Raw genomic sequence first — 24,040 nt, forward strand, 5'->3', positions numbered from 1 at the left:
TTTACTTTAGTATAAAAAATACGTTATTTATTTATTTAATATTTTTTTCAATAATATATTCTACAGATGTATAGTTTAAAGAGTAAGAAAAATAAAGCTCTTGGTAAAGTTGTTCTTTAAATTTAATATATTTACATTTTGTTTAAATTACGTTTAGTTGGTTGGTATTTATGTTGGAATTGGAATTCTAACGTTTTCTTTTTTTAGAGGAACTAATATAGTTTTAAATTAATTATTTTTTGTATGGCATTTAATATTTGTCTTGGCATTGTTTTTTTTTTGCTCACATATATTTATTAGCTATTTAATAAAAATGTTGTCCTTATATAAGAAAATTATAATAGATATGCTTAGTTGTGTTGGCTAATTGAAAAAAAAAAAAAAACGAGAAAATTGGCTACTTAAAAATTACGTTTAAGATTAAATTTTTAAGAATTGCTATACACTGCGCTGTACATTTTGAGCAAAGTTTTTGTTTTGTTTTTTGTTTTGAGGTTGGAGATAAGGGGTTTTTAGAGGGGGATTATGGAAAAGTGTAGGGAAGATGTTATAGTCGAAGATATCCGGGACTTCTATGGGAAGATCTACAGAATTTCTTTGAGGTAATTTTTCGAAGTGTGTCCTCTTCAAGTTAAAATTGAATTTTTGTTATCTATGATTTTGCATTTTTTTTTTTGTTATTTCCATTTACTAATTGTTAGGTAAATATTTTTTCCAAGAAAAAAATTCAAAATAATAATCATTTTGAAAATAGATTATGATCCCAAAAATTATCAAGAACTCTCGAGAATTCTTCTAAATGACAATCGACGCTGCAGGTTCAACAATGGGAATTTCATGAGTGAACTCACCATTTTGGCGTTTCAAATCGCTGTATTCGTTCAAGCTACTGAAATGACTGGATATACTCAATATTAAGCATATTTTTCTCGTATCGATAGACAGATGGGGTAAGTTATCCTCCTATTGTAATTATGTATGACACACTTAATATTTCTTCTCACAGATGTTCTGACAGCAACTGGAAATCATATTACAGACAATCTGCGGATATTCACAAAAAAAGACTTGGGGATCTGATGATACTGATATTGATATTCTATTGGCAGATATACAGGTCTTCTATGGAAAGAAATGAATAAATTCTCACAAATTGTCTCATAAACTTCTCATAGAAAAACTGGAAACCTTCTCACAGGCAATCTACGGATATTTCCAAAAAAAAAAAAAAAAAAAAAAAAAACGTGGATATCGGGACCGATGGCAGATAAAAGGACCTCTATGGAAAGATCAGAAAAAAATTCTCAAAGATAGTCTGAAGAACTTCTCATAGAGCAATTGGAAATCTTCTCACAGAAAATGTGTGGATATTAGATGATACTGATCGTAATATTCTATTGGCAGATATACAGGTCTTCCATGAAAAGATCAAAATAAATTCTTTCAGGTAATCTCTTTGAATTTATTCAACCAAAAATATTTTTAAATCCAATTTTTTTCTATTGTGTCCGGCAGGAAATAAATAGCTCTTCAAGGGTTCTGAATTACAACTGGCGAAATGAAAGGGCTGTATGTACGCATGACTTAACATCTTGTAAGCATGGCTAGAAAAATGTAGTAAGTAATCTGATGGATACATATATGACTGACTCATCTTTCCATAGAACAACTGCGAAACTACTCACAGAAGATCTGTGGAGATTTTCCAAAAATGTTTGTTGGTCTTTGAAGAAATATTCTTTGAAGATCTGTGGAAATTCTCCAAAAATGTCTGTTGATCTGTTGGACTTCGAAGAAATATTTTTTAAAGATCTGTGGAAATTCTCCATAAATGTCTGTTGGTCTTCGAAGAAATATTTTTGTAAAGATCCACGCCTATTAGCCTCCGGGTCCTTGAAAAAATATTCTGTAAAAATCCACGCCTATTGGCCTCTGGGTCCTTGAAAAAATATTCTGTAAAAATCCACGCCTATTGGCCTCTGGATCCTTGAAAAAACATTCTGTAAAAATCCACGCTTCTAGGTCTGTTGGTCCTTGAAAAACTATTCTGTAAAAATCCATGCCTATTGGTCTGTTGGTCCTTGAAAAAATATTCTTGTAAAAATCCAAGCTTCTAGGTCTGTTAGTCCTTGAAAAAATATTCTTTTAAAAATCCATGCTTCTAGGTCGGTTGGTCCTTGAAAAAATATTCTTTAAAAATCCAAGCCAATAGGCCTCTGGGTTCTTGAAAAAATATTCTTTAAAAATCCACGCCTATTGGTCTGTTGGTCATCGAAAAAATATTCTTTAAAAATCCACGCCTATTGGTCTGTTGGTCATCGAAAAAATATTCTTTAAAAATCCACGCCTATTGGTCTGTTGGTCATCGAAAAAATATTCTTTAAAAATCCACGCCTATTGGTCTGTTGGTCATCGAAAAAATATTCTTTAAAAATCCACGCCTATTGGTCTGTTGGTCATCGAAAAAATATTCTTTAAAAATCCACGCCTATTGGTCTGTTGGTCATCGAAAAAATATTCTTTAAAAATCCACGCCTATTGGTCTGTTGGTCATCGAAAAAATATTCTTTAAAAATCCACGCCTATTGGTCTGTTGGTCATCGAAAAAATATTCTTTAAAAATCCACGCCTATTGGTCTGTTGGTCATCGAAAAAATATTCTTTAAAAATCCACGCCTATTGGTCTGTTGGTCATCGAAAAAATATTCTTTAAAAATCCACGCCTATTGGTCTGTTGGTCATCGAAAAAATATTCTTTAAAAATCCACGCCTATTGGTCTGTTGGTCATCGAAAAAATATTCTTTAAAAATCCACGCCTATAAGCCTCTGGGTCCGCGAAAAAAATATTCTGTAAGAATCCAAGCCTATTGGTCTGTTGGTCCTTGAAAAAATATTCTTTAAAAATCTACGCCTATTAGAATCTGAGTCCTTGAAAAAATATTCTTTAAATATCTACGCCTATTAGAATCTGTGTCCTTGAAAAAATATTCTTTAAAAATCCACGCCTATTGGACTGTTGGGCATTGAAAAAATATTTTTTAAAAATCTACGCCTATTGGTCTGTTGGGCATTGAAAAATTATTCTTTAAAAATCTACGCTTATTAGAATCTGAGTCCTTGAAAAAATATTCTTTAAAAATCTACGCCTATTAGAATCTGTGTCCTTGAAAAAATATTCTTTAAAAATCCACGCCTATTGGTCTGTTGGGCATTGAAAAAATATTTTTTAAAAATCTACGCCTATTGGTCTGTTGGGCATTGAAAAATTATTTTTTAAAAATCCACGCCTATTGGTCTGTTTGTCCTTGAAAAATATTCTTTAAAAATCCACGCCTTTTGGTCCGTTGGTCCTTGAAAAAATACTCTTTAAAAATCCTCGCCTATTGGTCTGTTGGTCCTTGAAAAAATATTTTTTAAAAATCCACGCCTTTTGGTCCGTTGGTCCTTGAAAAAATACTCTTTAAAAATCCTCGCCTATTGGTCTGTTGGTCCTTGAAAAAATATTTTTTTAAAATCCACGCTTCTGTTGGTCCTTAAAAAAATACTCTTTGAAAATCCTCGCCTATTGGTCTGTTGGTCCTTGAAAAAATATTTTTTTTAAATCCACGCTTCTGTTGGTCCTTAAAAAAATACTCTTTAAAAATCCTCGCCTATTGGTCTGTTGGTCCTTGAAAAAATATTTTTTTTAAAATCCACGCTTCTGTTGGTCCTTAAAAAAATATTCTTTAAAAATCCACGCCTATTGGTCTGTTGGTCCTTGAAAAAATATCTTCGAAAAGTAGATTTAAAACTTTCTTTCCCCACATCCCCCTTTCCAACATTATCTCCATACCTCTCTGGTCCGGTTACATGCTAAATTCTTTTATATACAAAATTCGCTAACGTTAAAAACAAAACAAACAAAAAAAAAAAAAAAAATCAAAATTAAAAATCTAAAATCTCTTAATCTGTCATATGTTCCGATTGCTTGTAAAACGTCCTCTTCACATACTTCTCAAAAAAGCTGTGAAATTTTCTTCCTCTTTCCCAAGCGTACCAACACCTTGTGCAGCTGAGGTAACTTATGCTAGAAAATCTTTTTACGACACGAACAATACTTTTTCGCTCCACCATCCGACACACAATCCGAATCACTGGCATAGGTGTTGAGACGACTTATCTCCCCTGTGACCTCCATAAAACCCGTAATGGGATCATAGATGGCTGTGGCCTCAAAGAGACCCTTATTTGGTTTTGTGTAGAAGGTTACCCGATAAATATCCACCGTTTTGGTTGTGCCATTGTCATGGCTCTCCAGCTGGGTGGTGCGATATGCGCTATCGACACAGTCAAATTTCAAAGGTACACATAGTTTGGCATAGGTTCTATTGTGGAAGGTGGCCACAAAGTCATTGATATAGCCGATAAGTAAATGGGTCAGATCCAATACCGTTTTGGAATTCTTGTAGATATTCTCGTACAGCAGACATGTACACCAGTGTGGCTCTATGGCTGCATCTTGGCAGGAACGATTGTGGGGTACTGGTCTCAGCAATGACTGGCATTTGGGGCAGGCATCGGCTGGTGTCAGTTTTGTGGCGTCCTTGACACGCCCCGTCATTTCCAAAATATGTTTCAGCGTCATGTGTGTGTCATAGGGATTGGTTAGACGATTCTTATTAGCATTCAAGGCATTTACCAGACTAGGATATTTATTTCTCAACCTTGGTGGCAGCCACAGGAACACAAACGGCAAACGCTCCTCCAAGTGGCCGGAATAGGTTTTACGTATGGGCCCAAAACGCATACCATGATCACTGAAAAATATCACAATGGTGTTCTCCAGTGTACCCATCTGCTTGAACCGCTTCAGGTATTCCCGAATGTGTTCATCCATCGAAGTACAATCGCTAATGTCATTGTGGCTAAAGGTGTTGGCCCAAAACAAACCAAAGAAGGTGTCATTCTTGTAACGCCGCGCCAACTCCACGGCATAATCATAGACATGATCGGCCGCATGTTTGTAGCCCAGACAACTAATCAGGCCCGACTTTGTCCGAGTCTCTAGATGTTTTTCTGCTCCCAGTAGAAAAGGCCGAAGGTAATAGTCCACCGGAGGTTCAGCAAACCCCACTTTTAGATAATTAAAAGTATTTATGGTGGCCTCATCCTCTGCATAGGCTGTCACATAGCCATGCTCACGATAGGTCTTCCATATAAAATCACAATTATCTAGGCCATTCAGTTTGTAGGGAGAACATTTTTGCATGGCCGTTGTGCGATTCATACCCGTCAGCACTGCCATGAGGTTGGGAAAGGTGTTGTCATCGATCTGCAAATCAAAATAAAGAAGAATTTTTGAAAATGAAATATTTCAGTGGCTTGAAAAAGCTTTCTATAAAAATACAAAATTTTTTGAAAAAACGCTCCACGCTCCTAGGTCTGTTGGTCCTTAAAAAAAATTTTAAAGATCCACGCTTCTAGGTCTGTTGGTCCTTAAAATAAATTTTAAAGATCCACGCTTCTAGGTCTGTTGGTCCTTAAAATAAATTTTAAAGATCCACGCTTCTAGGTCTGTTGGTCCTTAAAATAAATTTTAAAGATCCACGCTTCTAGGTCTGTTGTTCCTTAAAAACAATTTTAAACATCCACGCTTCTAGGTCTGTTGGTCCTATATTTTTTTTTAAATCCACGCTTCTAGGTCTGTTGGTCCTAAAAAATATATATTTTTTTTAAAAATCCACGCTTCTGTGTCTGTTGGTCGTTAAAAAAATATGTTTTAAAAATCCACGCTTCTATGTCTGTTGGTGGTTAAAAAATATGTTTTAAAAATCCACGCTTCTAGGTCTGTTGGTCCTAAAAAATATATATTTATTTTAAAAATCCACGCTTGTATGTCTGTTGGTTGTTAAAAAAATATGTTTTAAAAATCCACGCTTCTATGTCTGTTGGTGGTTAAAAAATATGTTTTAAAAATCCACGCTTCTAGGTCTGTTGGTCTTTAAAAATATTTTTTTAAAAATCCACGCTTCTAGGTCTGTTGGTCTTTAAAAATATTTTTTAAAAATCCACGCTTCTGTGTCTGTTGGTGGTTAAAAAATATTTTTTAAAAATCCATGCTTCTAGGTCTGTTGGTCTTTAAAAATATTTTTAAAAATCCATGCTTTTAGGTCTGTTGGTCTTTAAAAATATTTTTAAAAATCCACGCTTTTAGGTCTGTTGGTCTTTAAAAATATGTTTTAAAAATCCACGCTTCTATGTCTGTTGGTGGTTAAAAATATGTTTTAAAAATCCACGCTTTTAGGTCTATTGGTCGTTAAAAAATATTTTTTAAAAATCCACGCTTCTAGGTCTGTTGGTCGTTAAAAAATATTTTTTAAAAATCCACGCTTCTAGGTCTGTTGGTTGTTAAAAAATATTTTTTAAAAATCCAGGCTTCTAGGTCTGTTGGTCCTAAAAATATTTTTTAAAAATCCACGCTTCTGGGTCTATTGGTCCTAAAAAATATTTTTTAAAAATCAACGCTTCTAGGTCTGTTGGTCTTAAAAAAAATATTTTTTAAAAATCCACGCTTCTAGGTCTGTTGGTCTTTAAAAATATTTTTTAAAAATCCACGCTTCTATGTCTGTTGGTGGTTAAAAAATATGTTTTAAAAATCCACGCTTCTAGGTCTGTTGGTCTTTAAAAATATTTTTTAAAAATCCACGCTTCTATGTCTGTTGGTGGTTAAAAAATATGTTTTAAAAATCCACGCTTCTAGGTCTGTTGGTCTTTAAAAATATTTTTTAAAAATCCACGCTTCTATGTCTGTTGGTGGTTAAAAAATATGTTTTAAAAATCCACGCTTCTATGTCTATTGGTCGTTAAAAAACATTTTTTAAAAATCCACGCTTCTAGGTCTGTTGGTCTTTAAAAATATTTTTTAAAAATCCACGCTTCTATGTCTGTTGGTGGTTAAAAATATGTTTTAAAAATCCACGCTTTTAGGTCTATTGGTCGTTAAAAAATATTTTTTAAAAATCCACGCTTCTAGGTCTGTTGGTCTTAAAAAAAATATTTTTTAAAAATCCACGCTTCTAGGTCTGTTGGTCTTTAAAAATATTTTTTAAAAATCCACGCTTCTATGTCTGTTGGTGGTTAAAAATATGTTTTAAAAATCCACGCTTCTAGGTCTGTTGGTCTTTAAAAATATTTTTTAAAAATCCACGCTTCTATGTCTGTTGGTGGTTAAAAATATGTTTTAAAAATCCACGCTTCTAGGTCTGTTGGTCTTAAAAAAATATTTTTTAAAAATCCACGCTTCTAGGTCTGTTGGTCTTTAAAAATATTTTTTAAAAATCCACGCTTCTATGTCTGTTGGTGGTTAAAAATATGTTTTAAAAATCCACGCTTCTATGTCTGTTGGTGGTTAAAAAATATGTTTTAAAAATCCACGCTTCTAGGTCTGTTGGTCTTTAAAAATATTTTTTAAAAATCCACGCTTCTATGTCTGTTGGTTGTTAAAAAAATATGTTTTAAAAATCCACGCTTCTATGTCTGTTGGTGGTTAAAAAATATGTTTTAAAAATCCACGCTTCTAGGTCTGTTGGTCTTTAAAAATATTTTTTTAAAAATCCACGCTTCTAGGTCTGTTGGTCTTTAAAAATATTTTTTAAAAATCCACGCTTCTGTGTCTGTTGGTGGTTAAAAAATATTTTTTAAAAATCCATGCTTCTAGGTCTGTTGGTCTTTAAAAATATTTTTAAAAATCCATGCTTTTAGGTCTGTTGGTCTTTAAAAATATTTTTAAAAATCCACGCTTTTAGGTCTGTTGGTCTTTAAAAATATGTTTTAAAAATCCACGCTTCTATGTCTGTTGGTGGTTAAAAATATGTTTTAAAAATCCACGCTTTTAGGTCTATTGGTCGTTAAAAAATATTTTTTAAAAATCCACGCTTCTAGGTCTGTTGGTCGTTAAAAAATATTTTTTAAAAATCCACGCTTCTAGGTCTGTTGGTTGTTAAAAAATATTTTTTAAAAATCCACGCTTCTAGGTCTGTTGGTCTTTAAAAATATTTTTTAAAAATCCACGCTTCTATGTCTGTTGGTGGTTAAAAAATATGTTTTAAAAATCCACGCTTCTAGGTCTGTTGGTCTTTAAAAATATTTTTTAAAAATCCACGCTTCTATGTCTGTTGGTGGTTAAAAAATATTTTTTAAAAATCCACGCTTCTATGTCTGTTGGTGGTTAAAAAATATGTTTTAAAAATCAACGCTTCTAGGTCTGTTGGTCTTTAAAAATATTTTTTAAAAATCCACGCTTCTATGTCTGTTGGTGGTTAAAAAATATTTTTTAAAAATCCACGCTTCTATGTCTGTTGGTGGTTAAAAAATATGTTTTAAAAATCCACGCTTCTAGGTCTGTTGGTCTTTAAAAATATTTTTTAAAAATCCACGCTTCTATGTCTGTTGGTGGTTAAAAATATGTTTTAAAAATCCACGCTTCTATGTCTGTTGGTGGTTAAAAAATATGTTTTAAAAATCAACGCTTCTAGGTCTGTTGGTCTTTAAAAATATTTTTTAAAAATCCACGCTTCTATGTCTGTTGGTGGTTAAAAAATATTTTTTAAAAATCCACGCTTCTATGTCTGTTGGTGGTTAAAAAATATGTTTTAAAAATCCACGCTTCTAGGTCTGTTGGTCTTTAAAAATATTTTTTAAAAATCCACGCTTCTATGTCTGTTGGTGGTTAAAAATATGTTTTAAAAATCCACGCTTCTATGTCTGTTGGTGGTTAAAAAATATGTTTTAAAAATCCACGCTTCTAGGTCTGTTGGTCTTTAAAAATATTTTTTAAAAATCCACGCTTCTATGTCTGTTGGTGGTTAAAAAATATGTTTTAAAAATCCACGCTTTTAGGTCTGTTGGTCTTTAAAAATATTTTTAAAAATCCACGCTTTTAGGTCTGTTGGTCTTAAAAAAATATTTTTTAAAAATCCACGCTTCTAGGTCTGTTGGTCTTTAAAAATATTTTTTAAAAATCCACGCTTCTATGTCTGTTGGTGGTTAAAAATATGTTTTAAAAATCCACGCTTCTATGTCTGTTGGTCTTAAAAAAATATTTTTTAAAAATCCAAGCTTCTAGGTCTGTTGGTCTTTAAAAATATTTTTTAAAAATCCACGCTTCTATGTCTGTTGGTGGTTAAAAATATGTTTTAAAAATCCACGCTTCTATGTCTGTTGGTGGTTAAAAATATGTTTTAAAAATCCACGCTTTTAGGTCTATTGGTCGTTAAAAAATATTTTTTAAAAATCCACGCTTCTAGGTCTGTTGGTCGTTAAAAAATATTTTTTAAAAATCCACGCTTCTAGGTCTGTTGGTTGTTAAAAAATATTTTTTAAAAATCCAGGCTTCTAGGTCTGTTGGTCCTAAAAATATTTTTTAAAAATCCACGCTTCTGGGTCTATTGGTCCTAAAAAATATTTTTTAAAAATCAACGCTTCTAGGTCTGTTGGTCTTAAAAAAAATATTTTTTAAAAATCCACGCTTCTAGGTCTGTTGGTCTTTAAAAATATTTTTTAAAAATCCACGCTTCTATGTCTGTTGGTGGTTAAAAAATATGTTTTAAAAATCCACGCTTCTATGTCTATTGGTCGTTAAAAAATATTTTTTAAAAATCCACGCTTCTAGGTCTGTTGGTCTTTAAAAATATTTTTTAAAAATCCACGCTTCTATGTCTGTTGGTGGTTAAAAATATGTTTTAAAAATCCACGCTTTTAGGTCTATTGGTCGTTAAAAAATATTTTTTAAAAATCCACGCTTCTAGGTCTGTTGGTTTTAAAAAAAATATTTTTTAAAAATCCACGCTTCTATGTCTGTTGGTGGTTAAAAATATGTTTTACAAATCCACGCTTTTAGGTCTATTGGTCGTTAAAAAATATTTTTTAAAAATCCACGCTTCTAGGTCTGTTGGTCTTAAAAAAATATTTTTTAAAAATCCACGCTTCTAGGTCTGTTGGTCTTTAAAAATATTTTTTAAAAATCCACGCTTCTATGTCTGTTGGTGGTTAAAAATATGTTTTAAAAATCCACGCTTCTAGGTCTGTTGGTCTTAAAAAAATATTTTTTAAAAATCCACGCTTCTAGGTCTGTTGGTCTTTAAAAATATTTTTTAAAAATCCACGCTTCTATGTCTGTTGGTGGTTAAAAATATGTTTTAAAAATCCACGCTTCTATGTCTGTTGGTGGTTAAAAAATATGTTTTAAAAATCCACGCTTCTAGGTCTGTTGGTCTTTAAAAATATTTTTTAAAAATCCACGCTTCTATGTCTGTTGGTGGTTAAAAATATGTTTTAAAAATCCACGCTTTTAGGTCTATTGGTCGTTAAAAAATATTTTTTAAAAATCCACGCTTCTAGGTCTGTTGGTCTTAAAAAAAATATTTTTTAAAAATCCACGCTTCTATGTCTGTTGGTGGTTAAAAATATGTTTTAAAAATCCACGCTTTTAGGTCTATTGGTCGTTAAAAAATATTTTTTAAAAATCCACGCTTCTAGGTCTGTTGGTCTTAAAAAAATATTTTTTAAAAATCCACGCTTCTAGGTCTGTTGGTCTTTAAAAATATTTTTTAAAAATCCACGCTTCTATGTCTGTTGGTGGTTAAAAATATGTTTTAAAAATCCACGCTTCTAGGTCTGTTGGTCTTAAAAAAATATTTTTTAAAAATCCACGCTTCTAGGTCTGTTGGTCTTTAAAAATATTTTTTAAAAATCCACGCTTCTATGTCTGTTGGTGGTTAAAAATATGTTTTAAAAATCCACGCTTCTATGTCTGTTGGTGGTTAAAAAATATGTTTTAAAAATCCACGCTTCTATGTCTGTTGGTCTTTAAAAATATTTTTTAAAAATCCACGCTTCTATGTCTGTTGGTGGTTAAAAAATATGTTTTAAAAATCCACGCTTCTAGGTCTGTTGGTCGTTAAAAATGTTTTTTTAAAAATCCACGCTTCTAGGTCTGTTGGTCGTTAAAAAATATTTCTTAAAAATCCACGCTTCTAGGTCTGTTGGTCTTTAAAAATATTTTTTAAAAATCCACGCTTCTAGGTCTGTTGGTCTTTAAAAATATTTTTTAAAAATCCACGCTTTTAGGTCTGTTGGTCTTTAAAAATATTTTTTTAAAAATCCTCGCTTTTCTCTAGGTCTTTAGGTCCTTTAAAAAAAGTATTCTTTAAAAATCCACTCTTCTAGGTCTTTAAGTCCTTTAAAAAAGTATTCTTTAAAAATCCACTCTTCTAGGTCTTTAGGTCCTTTAAAAAAAATTCTTTAAAAATCCACTCTTCTAGGTCTTTAGCTCATTTAAAAAAATATTATTTAAAAATCCGCTCTTCTAGGTCTTTAGGTCCTTTAAAAAAATATTCTTTAAAAATCCACGCTTCTAGGTCCTTAGGTCCTTTACAAAAATATTCTTTAAAAATCCACTCTTCTAGGTATTTAGGTCCTTTAAAAAATATTCTTTAAAAATCCACGCTTCTCGGTCTTTAGGTCCTTTAAAAAATATTCTTTAAAAATCCACGCTTCTAGATCCTTAGGTCCTTTAAAAAATATTCTTTAAGAATCCACTCTTCTAGGTCTTTAGGTCCTTTAAAAAAATATTCTTTAAAATTCCACTCCTATTCGTCTCTGGGTCCTTGAAAAAATATTCTTTAAAAATCCACGTCTATTGGTCTGTGGGTCCTTGAAAAAATATTCTTTAAAAATCCACGTCTATTGGTCTCTGGGTCCTTGGAAAAATATTATTTAAAAATCCACGCCTATTGGTCTCTGGGTCCTTGAAAAAATATTCTTTAAAAATCCACGTCTATTGGTCTCTGGGTCCTTGAAAAAGTATTCTTTAAAAATCCACGCCTATTTGGTCTGTTGGTCCTTAAAAAAATATTCTTTAAAAATCCACTCTCCTTTTTTGCCATAAAATCTTTAGTCGTGCTTTTGAGGACCTTCCTCTCTTACTCACCTTATTGAATCCGCTCATTTCGTACCACTCATTCTCGTAGAGATATCGCGCTGTTTTCGGCATCGCTCGTATCAGATTCACTCTGGATATGCTATCAATGCCAATCATCAAAACACTGGGTGGCTTATCCTCAGCCTTGGAATCCTGATCATATTTACGCCACATATTTAAACGTTCACGGATCTCCCGACGTTCTGGCATCATGGCATGGCCGTTGACATAGACCTGTTTATTACCGGAGCGGCATTTAACCAAAATATTATCGATGGAGGGATCCAGCGAAGTCTTGTCCACAAAACTCATGCACTCCGAAAGCCTAGGAAGGATTAGAGGTTAGAAGTTGAAAAGAAAGATTGTCTCAAGTATGGGGACATGTCGTGAGTTAGCAAGAGAGAGAGAGAGAGAGAGAGAGAGTGAGAAAGAGAGAGAGACAAAAAAACCCTTACCTTACCTAACTACACTGTCGGCCTTGGTCCCGGTCTCATTGCGCAGAATCGACTGATAACAACAGTCCACCTTGCCAGTTTTACTATAGCCTGGTATAACTTCCTCATCGATGCGCAGGGTGTAACGCTGGCTGGTGGTATTGAAATCGATTTTGGTCAAGGGATCCAACAGCTTGCAGGGTTTGTATTTTTGACGATGGAAATTTTTCATGACATCCGGTAGATAGGGGTCCAAATTGGGCATTTTACAGAATTCACTCCAAACCAAATAACCTTTGGGTGGTGGGTCATTAAAATCGTCCATTGTAGAAACGGGAGAGGAGGTGGTGTTATTATTTATAAGAGGTTCCATATGAGTAGAGGTAGTTGCAAGATACGGTCCAGCAGTTGAGGATAAAGAGGACAGAGAAACAGAAATGTTTTTAGTTTTTTGAATGAGATTCGTATTGGTTTTTGTATTATTTTTCGACACAGCTTCAGACAATTGCTCTGAATGACGAATACTTGCTGTTCGGTTACTGTTTGTCGTTGCAGGCTTTGTTATTTTTTTCTTATCCTTTTTGGAATTTGTATTTTTATTGGCTTTTGGCTTGTCGGGCAGCAGTGATGTTAAATTTTTGAAAACTTTTTTTTTTCAATTTTGCGAATAACGAAAACAATACAAACGCAAACAATGGTAATGGTGTCGGTGGTAATTAACAGAAAAAATATTAAAAAGTAATTTTTTTGTTTTTTTTTTTTTTTTTGCAGGCCACAGGACGTACACAATCAATTTTATACAGACACACACAATAGACAATAGGCAAAAGGACGATGACAAAATTTGCAGGTGTACAAAAAAAGAAAAAAAGAACGGAAATGAATCAAAAATACTCATTAAGAAAAAGAAATAAATATTTGCTTGCAGCTTTTTAATTTTAATAGTATTTTGCATATGAGCTATGTATGGGTACTTATTTACATGTATATGTATATGTATGCATGATGTATGTATGAGATATGGAAATGAAATGTGGAATTCTAGCTGTTTAAAGAGGCCTATGACGAGGGCTTGTATTCAAACCAAAAAACCTATTCAAATAATTATTTTGATCGGTAAAAAGTAGATTTTTAAAGGATATTTGTTCAAGGACCAACAGACCTATAACAGTGGATTTTGACAGAATACATTTTCAAGGACCATGAAATCAAAAAACTTGGGTTTTTAAAGAATTTTTTTTCTAGAACCAATAGACTATTAAACATGGGTTTTCAAAGAATATTTTCACGGACCAACAGACCAATAAGAGGGGACTTTTAAGGAATATTTTTTAAAGGACCAACACAACAATAAGCATGGATCTTTAAAAGATACATTTTGAAGGAACAACACAACAATAAGTGTTGATTTATAAAGGATACTTTTTCAAGGACCAACACTTCAATTTTTAAAGAATATGATTTCAAGGCCCTATAAATGTAAATGTTTAAAAAATATTTATTTAATGGACCAGCAAACCTATAAACATGCATTTTTTAAAGGATATTTTTTCAAGGATCAACAGAAATATAAGAGTGGATTTTTAAAGGATACATTTTCAGAACCAAGAAATCAATAAACTTGGATTTTTAAAAAATATTTTTTCTAGGACCAAGAGTCCTATAATCATGGATTTTCAAAGGAATTTTTCAAGGACCAAGAGACCTATAAACTTGGATTTGTAAATGATATTTTTTAAGGACCAATAGACTTATAAACGTGGATTTGTAAAGGATACTTTTTTTTTAAAGGCAAATTGACCCATAAACGTGGATTTTTATAGGAATTTTTTTTTCAAGGATGAACAGATCTATAAACTTGGATTTTTATAGGACATTTTTTCAAGGATGAACGGATTTTTAAAGGATGTATTTTCATAGACCTACACAGCAACAAATGTGGATTTTTGAACGATACTTTTTCAGGGACCAATGGACCTATAAACGTGGATTTTTAAACAATAAATTTTCAGGGACCAACGGAGCGAGAGATATAAGTATTGGAACCTTTTGTGGGGGATGTACTACAAGGAGTGGACTGACATCTAGAATTTTCACACCAGATCTTGTGGTAATAGGGAGAACTCTGTTGATAAAAATAGTTAGATGTGGAAAGTTTGAATCATGCTACATCGACTCCAAATGACCTGAAACGGAGTTGGTACAAAGAAACCTAGGGTCTAAAACCGTTATTTCAATGAGGCACATTTTGGCCGTGTAATATATACCTGCTGTAGCTGAGTGTATAATGAATCCAAAACATAAACATTCAACTGAAATCAGGAAGTACGTTTATATATTTATTTTAATCTACAAAACTAAATACAATTAATTCCGCGTTACATTTTTCCTAATCCTTATATTGGCTATTCCATTCAAAAATTACTTAAAAATCCTCGTTTTTTGGTTAAAGGCCCAGAAAAACCAATTTCTAAAAGTCTACGATTGGTTCTTTGTTAGTCAAATCGTTCTATCGGACAGAAGGTCCTTGAAAAATAATCTTTAAAAATCCACGTCTATTGGCCAGAATGTCCTTGAAAAAATAATCTTTAAAAATCCACGTCTATCGGCCAGAAGGTCATTAAAAAAAAATCCACGTTTAGTGCTCTATGAGTCCTTGAAAAAATATTCTTTAAAAATCCACGTTTAGTGCTCTATGAGTCCTTGAAAAAATATTCTTTAAAAATCCACGTTTAGTGCTCTATGAGTCCTTGAAAAAATATTCTTTAAAAATCCACGTTTATTGGTCTATGGGTCGTTGAAAAAATATTCTTTAACAATCCACGTTTATTGGGCAGAAGGTTCTTGAAAAAATAATCTTTAACAATCCACGTTTATTGGTCTATGGGTCGTTGAAAAAATATTCTTTAAAAATCCACGTTTATTGGTCTATGGGTCGTTGAAAAAATATTCTTTAAAAATCCACGAAAATTGGTCTATGGGTCCTTGAAAAAATATTCTTTAATTATTTTATTCTTTTTCTTGAAAAAATATTCTTTAAAAATCTTTGGTAAAATTGTTGGGAAAATGCACGAAGTTTAGAAGGTCTTTGGAATAGTTTTCATAAAAAAATCTCCGTTGAGAATTCTTAAAATATGGACGTTTGTTGGAAAAATAGTACTTGAACAAATTTTCTACAAAAAATCTCAATTGGTGATCGGAAGGTCCTTGAAAAAATTGTCATAAAAATTCACCGTTAGTGATCAGAATGTTCTCGGAAAAAATCTTAAAAAAATCACGATTTTTACCAACTTTGAGCTTCAGAAATATTCTTAAAAATCTTCGATTATTGATTGGAAAGGGGGACAGTAGAAGTCCCAAAATTGGTCCTCCAGGCTTTTAAAACTCCTAAAATGTCATATATTAATTTAGGCCAAAATGTGATCATCTATCCATGGAATACCTGTGAAGGCCTTGTAATCTCCACTTGAATAACTTCTAATCTCAAATAACTAAAAAATCCAATCGATTGCCTATTAACCGAAGTAGATTGGTTTCCCCTACATAATATTGGTCCCAATTTTTTTTGTGTACATTTCCTCAGATTAAACTGTTTTATTTACAAATGTTATTGTTGGTGGTGATAATAAACAAACAATGTAAACAAATATACGTTTCTTTCAATACTCTACTATGATATGTACTTTATCTGCCGCTTCTGAACTACATATCAAACTATACATGTGCATAACTATGTGTGCGTGTGTGAGAGTGCGCTCTCGCTTCTTTTTATAATGTGAAAATGGTGTAATGAAATGTCAGGCTTTTCAAATAAAATGATTTATGTGATTAGTATATATGACGTGCCATAAATAAATGCATGCAGTGTTTAAAAGGGGAGAAGGGGAAGTGTTAGATTAACCCTCCTCCCCCTATTTTGCCCCACAATCAACAATTATAAACCAAAAAAATAGTGTTTTTTTCCTACCTTTCATGCCCGGCACATGCGAATGCACATGATTCAGAAAATCAACATCGTCCTCATTGCCCAGCAAATTTGGATCCACACTGTGATTATAGGTTAAATTGAGAAGAAACATCACCATCGCAATGACCAAGATATAAAACAGGTGCCGCCGCTTCCAGATGTAGCGTAATTTTTGTGATTTTCGGCCAAATGATGACCTTCGTTGGTCCTGCATTTGGGCCGTCGAGGGTGGTGGGGGCTTTGATGGCACCACATTGCGATTTATGTCTTTTTGTTGGAATTTATTTTTCTTTTTGTTTTTGGCAATGCCATTGATGTTGTTGTTGTTTTTGGTATCATTTGATTCATTTGCCGAATCATCATCTTTGTCTGCCAATAGCGGCTGTAAATCGGACTCCGATAAATCTGTCATGTTGGCATCATGATTTTGTTCAAATCACTTTTTTGTTTTGTTATTTATTTTAGTTGCCCGTCGAAGTGGTCTGCAAAGAAAAATTAGAAAAATAAAAAAAATTAATGCAAGAAGTATTACAAAAATAAGTAAAACAGTATCAGTCGATTTTGCCGACAGATGTACACCTGCCCCTGCCTTGAGTTATGATTATTTAAACTGTATCTTCGTCCGATTTGCCTTTTATTGTGCACCAAACGTGTCATATCAGCCCGAATAGTATGGAATTTTGCACATACAATTAAGTTAGGCCTGAAAATAAGTATGTCAAATTTGATCGAAATCGGTTCAGATATAGCTATAGCTCCCATACATATTGTTCATCCGATTTGTTATATTTGTTACCCACAGCCATAATATGCACTCCGTAACAACGATATTCAGGGAAATATATCTAGTACAGCTCGGAAATATCTTTTCCAAATTTTATCGAGATCGGTTCAGATTTGGATATAGCTCCCATATATCATTATATGATTTAAAATTAATTTTGCACCAAATAAGCAAAACAAGTCCGAATTTAAAAGATACAAATGCTTCGGCATATTTAGTCCTTTGAACTTTAAATTATAATAATAGCGTTTATGATTGAATTCTCCCATAAAAACTTTTAATTGTTATGTGGAGCTCTACTAAATTAGCAAAGTGGCCCCGCCCGTCTTTGGGACTTTCTTTACTGGTTTTAACTCTATTTTTATTATATTCTAATGGGGTTTTCCTGGATGGTATTCAAAGCTTTTAGTGCTTTGTTTACTCATTTCTATTTTTTATACCCTCCACCTTGGAAATGAGGGTATATTAACTTTGTCATTCCGTTTGTAACATCCTTAAATATTCGTCGTAGTCCCCATAAAGTATATATATCCATAGTCAGCATAAAATTCTAAGTCGATTTAACGATGTCCGTCTGTCTGTCCGTCTGCCAGTCTGTCCATCTGTCTGTTGAAATCACGATACAGCCCACATTATTTGACGTAGAACGCCAAAATTTAGCAGAACAATTTGTATTGTGTCTAGGATGGTTGGTATTGAAAATAGTCCACGTTCTGGTATAGTCCCCATATAACGGTTCCTCCCGATATTCGGTATTTTGATTATTTATGCCACATTTTTTCACGGATTTGTCTAAAAATTGGTAGTTGTGGGTCATAATGGGTGCTAGTTCGTGTGGCGAAACATTGTATGTATAGGTCCGCGTTTTGGTTAGCCCCCATATAAGGGTACCTCCCGATATTAGTATTTTAATTTTTTTTGCCACATTTTTTCACGGATTTGTCTAAAAATTGGTATTTGTGGGTCATAATGGGTGCTAATTCGTGTGGCGAAACATTGTATGTATAGGTCCACGTTTTGGTATAGCCCCCATATAAGGGTACCTCCCGATATTCGGTATTTTATTTTTTTTTGACACATTTTTTCTCTGATTTGTCTAAAAATTGGTATTTATGGGTCATAAGGGTGCTAGTTCGTGTGGCGAAACATTTTATGTATAGGTCCACGTTTTGATGTAGTCCCCATATAAAGGTACCTCCCAATATTCGGTATTTTTATGATTTTTGGCACATTTTTTCAAGAATTTCTCTGAAAATTGGTAGTTGTAGATCGTAATGGGTTCCAGTACGTGTGGCGAGTCATTGTAATTATAGGTCCACGTCTTCGTATAGCCCCCATATAACGGTACCTCCCGAAATTCGGTATTTTGATGATTTTAGCGCCATTATTCACCGGAATTGTTTCAAATTTGTTATTTGAGATTCGTAATGGATGCTGCAGCCTATGACAGAAAATTGTCTGTGCAGGTCCACGTCTTCGTATAGCCCTCATATAACGGTACCTCCCAAAATTCGGTATTTTGATGATTTTAGCGTCATTATTCACCAGAGTTGTTTAAAATTACGTATTTGGAGCTCGTTATGAGAACTACAATCTGTGACAGAAAAATGTCTATGCAGGTGCAGGTCTTCGTATAGGCCCCATATATCAGTGCCTCCCTATATCCGGTATTTTGACAATTTTAGGTACAATACCCACCGAAATTGTTTGAGATGTGTGATTTGAAGTTCGTAATGGATGCTACAGCCTGTGACAGATAACTGTCTATGCAGGTCCAGGTCTTCGCACAGCTCCGATATAATGGTACCTCCCTATATACGATATTTTGATGATTTTAGCTACATTATTCACCGTTTATTTCATGTTTCGAATTTGAATATGGTAATGGCTAATGGCAAACAATGCCTATGTAGGTCCACGTCGTATAGACCCCAATGGAGGGCTATATTTGGTATTTTTAAAATTTTAACAGCATTTTTTTAGAATTTTATTTTTTGAAAATTTCCAAATTCGTTCCAAATGGTGGAGTTTATTCAAAGTTTGGCCCGGCCGAACTTACTGCTTTTTAACTTGTTATATTCTAATGTGGTTTTCCTGTAATAATTTGTATGATAGTGCATGGTGTTACCTTTCCCACAGGCTGTTAGCATTTTAAAAAATCTGAAATTTCAGAGCTATTAAATCATCAACTTTATCTCACCTTCCGAACAGGACAAATATTTGGAAAGTGGACTTATCGTGAATATAAATCTCTTTTTTCATTAATTTCCAAATAGGTTATTAATAGCAGCGAGGTGACGATTAGAAACACATATTGCGATAAATTCTACGAAGAAACACCACGCTCCACACAAAAATTCAGCTCAAACATCAAGTTAATTTTTAATATTATCAAACACAAATAAAACACTCAATTTTTAATTAAGGAACACTAAAAATCTATTCAAAAAGAAACATTTTCAAAATTTTTTGTATGACGTTATGTTTTGTTTCTAATTTCTTTAATTCCGTTTTAAATGCCACTCAAAAATCTGTTGGCTGCCACACAAATGGCAATTTAAAACAACCTTCATAGAGTTTACGTTTGTTTATTATTAATTGCACAATGATGTTTTTGGTTACTTTGTTGTTGTTGTTTGATGGATAATTGTTCCATCTTTTGTTCGAAGAACAACAAAAACAAACAAAATGACAAGGAAACACAATGCAATAATAGACGCGTCTACGTCAACCTTTTGGATTATATTTCAATTTTTGTGTTTTTTTTTTATTTCATAGTTCCAACCAACCGACCGACCGATCTATGGAATAACCATCAGACCCGTCGGAATATTTACATACAACATATCTTCATTGTGGACTAGATGGAGTTGGTCCCCCCTCGTAGTATCCGTTCATCCATCTATCCACCCTCAACGAGTTGTGGTCAAACTTGTTTTCATTTTCATTTAAAGGTTTTCTTTATTAATTTTTCTGTTGCTTTTTTTTGTTTAAGAGACACAAATTAAATTCATTTTTGTTTACTAATTTGCCTTTCAAAACAATTTTCGTTATTTGACCGAGGAAAAAAATAAATGCGGAAATTTTTGCACAAAAAATCGTTGCCGGATTATTTTTACCGCCTTCGCTGTTGTTTTTCTATGAGCGTTGCATTTAAGACTAACCATCCCTCCATAGATCAGCCAAAGTATGCGAGAGCGAGAGAGAGAGAAAACGAAAATACCCCAACATAATTCATTAGTTGATGATGACCAATTCGGCACTCTCCCATTTGGTTTTATCTGTTTCTCTCTTACTCTCACTCTCTATTGGGGATTTGTGGGGAGGTTTATGCAACAATACCGTTACTCTGAGATAATCGTCTGTGGCTTTTGTTTATCGGTTTTAGTTGTTGCACTTGTTGTTGTTGTTGTTGGTTCATTAAGATTTAGTAGAGCACTATGTCAAATCGGGTGTATTATGAGTTGTTACATTTGTTGGCTACAACTTTTAGGTTGAAAGACCTTTCACAAGTCAGAGATGGGATGGCATTTAGAGGGTCTTTTGTATACGAAATAATGAATGTTGGTGGGGTCAAGACCCGGGTCAGACGCGGTTTCACCAATATAGACAATATGGGTATCATTTGAAAGCTAATGAAAATACCTATCTTACCAGCGCACATATAATGCAATTATAATAATATATTTTTGGAACCAGTTAAAAACGTCATGGGTTTCCGCAAAATAATCTGTTTCAAGGAACAGTTTACAAGCGAATGTTCATTTTCTAGGGGAAATTATTTCAGGACCTTTTGACAATCTTACATATTTTAAGAATTTTAACAATATTTTACTAGGATCTTCTACCGGGGATTTTGTTTAAATTTTTTTAAGGTGCAACCAGACCAAAAGTCGTGTAAATTTTATGAATTTTATTAGGATTTGGATTTTGTACAATTTTTAAGGATCGTCAAGCCAACACTGAATATATTTGAAAGAAAATTGTTGAAGGAACTTCACGATTTTTTTTAAACTCATTAAAGCATTTTCTTACTAAAATTATGGACTCTTTCAAGAAGTTCTTCTTGACAATCAATGTATATTTTTAGAATATTTTACTTGGATCTTCTACCGGAGATTTTTTTTTTAAATTTTTAGCATTTGGATTTGTACAATTTTTAAGGAACGTCAAGCCAACACTGAAGATATCTAAAAGAAAAATTTTGAACGAACTTCGCGAATTTTTTGGAAAACTAATTCAAGCAGTTCTGGAATCGGGGATTTTTAATTTTTTTTCAAGGTCCTTAAGAATAACAAACGTGTAAATATTAATAATATTTTTTAGGATTTGGATTTCATACAATTTTTTAAGGATCTTCAGGCCAAAACTTGAAATACTTAAAAGAAACCTGTTGAAGGAACTTCGCAAATTTTTTGAAAAACTAATTCAAGCACTTCCTTGATACAGGTCGTGGATTTTTTCAAGGAGCATTGACATCGATTTTTGTGAATAATTTTTGAAGCATCTGTTGAGCAGCAAAAGCAATTTTAAGGGGAAAATTTTGAAGGACCTTCAGACCCACAATCTGTTGTATTTTAAGAATATTTTCTATCCTTCTGTCCTGGATTTTGTTTTTTTTTTTTGTCGAAGACACTATACAGTGTGAGTTGAAAAAACTGCAACCAACTTCAGACTGCTGTTATTTCTAAGCCACTCGTCCGACAACTGTTTAATTATTTTAATTATTCCACTAACAGCTCATTATATTATTTACAAGCCTACAAAAGCATTTTGGTGAGAATTTTCCAGAAAAAAAGTTATTCGTTGTGGAATTCAAGCGGGATAGTATGATTCGAAACCCGAATTTAGTTTTCTCCGATGAAAAAACATTCCTTGTCCAGCAGTTTGTAAACAAACAAAATGATGTGGTTACTTGCCAAAGAGGTCAGCCGAAAATGTGCACATTCGGTTGGCCACCAGAACTCAAGCGCCAATCATGGTGATAGTGTGGGCCGCGATAACAGCCGATTATCGCTCTCCGCTCGTATTAATCGACCAAAAACAAGTTAAAGGTATCATTCGATTTTGCCAACAGCTGTATACCCTTAGCCAATGTTCGATTATTTAAATATTATTAAAAAAGTTTACCCTCTATGGAGGGTTAATAAATTGACAATTGTGACCCTTTCTTGGTGGAGCACCAGAGCGGTATGTGAACCCTACATGGGGGAGGTACCAGAAGAAATAGTCCGATCTCTACCATTTTTATAACAGATCTTGTGTTGATAAAAATATAGAGATGTTCTAAGTCTAATGAAATCGGATGTTAATTTCACATTTTATTGGCTTCATGGATATTCAAAATGTTGACCCTTTGTGAGGGAGATACCAGAAGGAATGTTCCGATCTCTATCGTGTATATAACAGATTCTTTTGTTGATAGAAATATTCAGATATGCCAATTTTAAAGGGAATCTGATGTTAATTTCGCATTTTATGAGCTCCATAGATATTCAAAATTTTGACCCTTTGGAGGGGGGGGGGGGGAGTGGGTGTACCAGTAGGAGTGGAAAGATATATTCCATCTTCACATCAGATCTTGTATTGCCAGAAATAATGAGATGTATGAAATATGAAGAGAACCTAATGTTTTTTTTTCGGATTTTATAAACGTTTTGGTTATTCAAGATTTTGACTCTTTGTGTGGGGAGGTACCAGAAGGAATGGTCCGATCTATACCGTCTTTATAACAGATACTGTGTTGATAGAAATATTCAGATGTGCCAAGTCTAAATGGAATCGGAAGTTAATTTCAAGTTTTAAGAGCCTAATGGATATTCTAAATTTCGACCTTTTGTGGGGGAGATACCAGAAGAATGGGCCGATATATTCCATTTTAACACGATATCTTGGGTTAATAAAAATATGTGTATGTGTGTAATTTGAAGATAACCGTTACATTTTATAAGATTTGTAAATATTCAAAATATTGACCCTTTGTGGGGGGAGGTACTTGATGGAGTGAAACGGTATTGTCCATTTTCGCAGCTGACCTAGCACTGACGCAAATATTACGATTTACAAAGTTGGAGTAGAATCGGATTTTCGTCTCTTCCTGTCCAGAAAATATATTTTTGAAAATTTCGACTTTTTGTGGGGGAGGTATCAGATGGAGTGAATCGATATTGCCCATCTCCAAACTCGATCTAAGTTTGGCAAAAATATTAGAAAGTATCAAGTTTGGACCAAATCGGATACTGCCTTCGAGAGTTATCGTGTGCACCAGCCAGCCAGACAGACGGACATCACTAGACCGACTCCAAATGTCCTGGAACGGATTTGGTCCAAAGAGACCTAGGGTCGAAAACCGTTATTTCGACTAGGTAAGTTTTGGCCATATCAAATGATATATACCCTCTCTAGCCATATGGCTGAGGATATAATTACATTCTGAAGGTCATTTGCCCATGGAAAAACTCCTGGATTTCGAATGGGAGCAGATCTTTGCGTACCCAAGTATAGGGTACCTCTTGAGTGCTTCCTCTGCTCACAGCCCCAGAACGCTAGTTATACCTTCCACCTTGGAAAGTAGGGTATATTAACTTTGTCATTCCGTTTGTAACATACATAAATGTGCGTCGTAGACCCCATAAGGTATATTTATTCATAATCAGGATAAAATTCTAAGTCGATTTAACGATTTCTGTCTGCTCTCTGTCTGTCCGTCTGTCTGTTGAAATCACGATACAGTCCACATTATTTGACGTAGAGCGCCAAAATTTAGCAGAGCAATTTGTATTGTGTCTTGGATGGTTGGTATTGAAAATGAGATATATCGGTCCACGTTCTCGTATTCGGTATTTTGATTATTTATCCCTCTTTTTTTTTCACGGATTTGTCTAAAAATTGGTAT

At 33.5% G+C, this 24,040-nt stretch overlaps 1 protein-coding gene across 3 annotated transcripts in view; it reads right to left on the minus strand.

Annotated features, from left to right (window-relative positions):
• The window catches only part of LOC101896704 (uncharacterized), a 73,063-nt gene continuing 49,023 nt past the window's right edge, over positions 1 to 24,040 (minus strand). For 2 of the 3 annotated variants that reach the window (XM_059126346.1, XM_059126348.1), the window contains exons 2-5: positions 16,362 to 16,843; positions 12,421 to 12,688; positions 11,970 to 12,285; positions 1 to 5,312 (exon numbers count right to left, since the gene is read on the minus strand). In XM_059126346.1, coding sequence (XP_058982329.1) covers positions 4,068 to 5,312; positions 11,970 to 12,285; positions 12,421 to 12,688; positions 16,362 to 16,773 — 2,241 coding nt within the window. In that variant the 5' untranslated portion in view covers positions 16,774 to 16,843 and the 3' untranslated portion in view covers positions 1 to 4,067. Of the gene's footprint in view, positions 5,313 to 11,969; positions 12,286 to 12,420; positions 12,689 to 16,361; positions 16,844 to 19,345; positions 20,311 to 24,040 lie in introns of those variants that run through there. The other variant, XM_005183098.4, reaches the window with a different exon arrangement.

This window comes from Musca domestica, unplaced genomic scaffold (assembly GCF_030504385.1).
Source record: "Musca domestica strain aabys unplaced genomic scaffold, Musca_domestica.polishedcontigs.V.1.1 38, whole genome shotgun sequence".
In the NCBI taxonomy this organism is placed as follows: Eukaryota; Metazoa; Arthropoda; class Insecta; order Diptera; family Muscidae; genus Musca; species Musca domestica.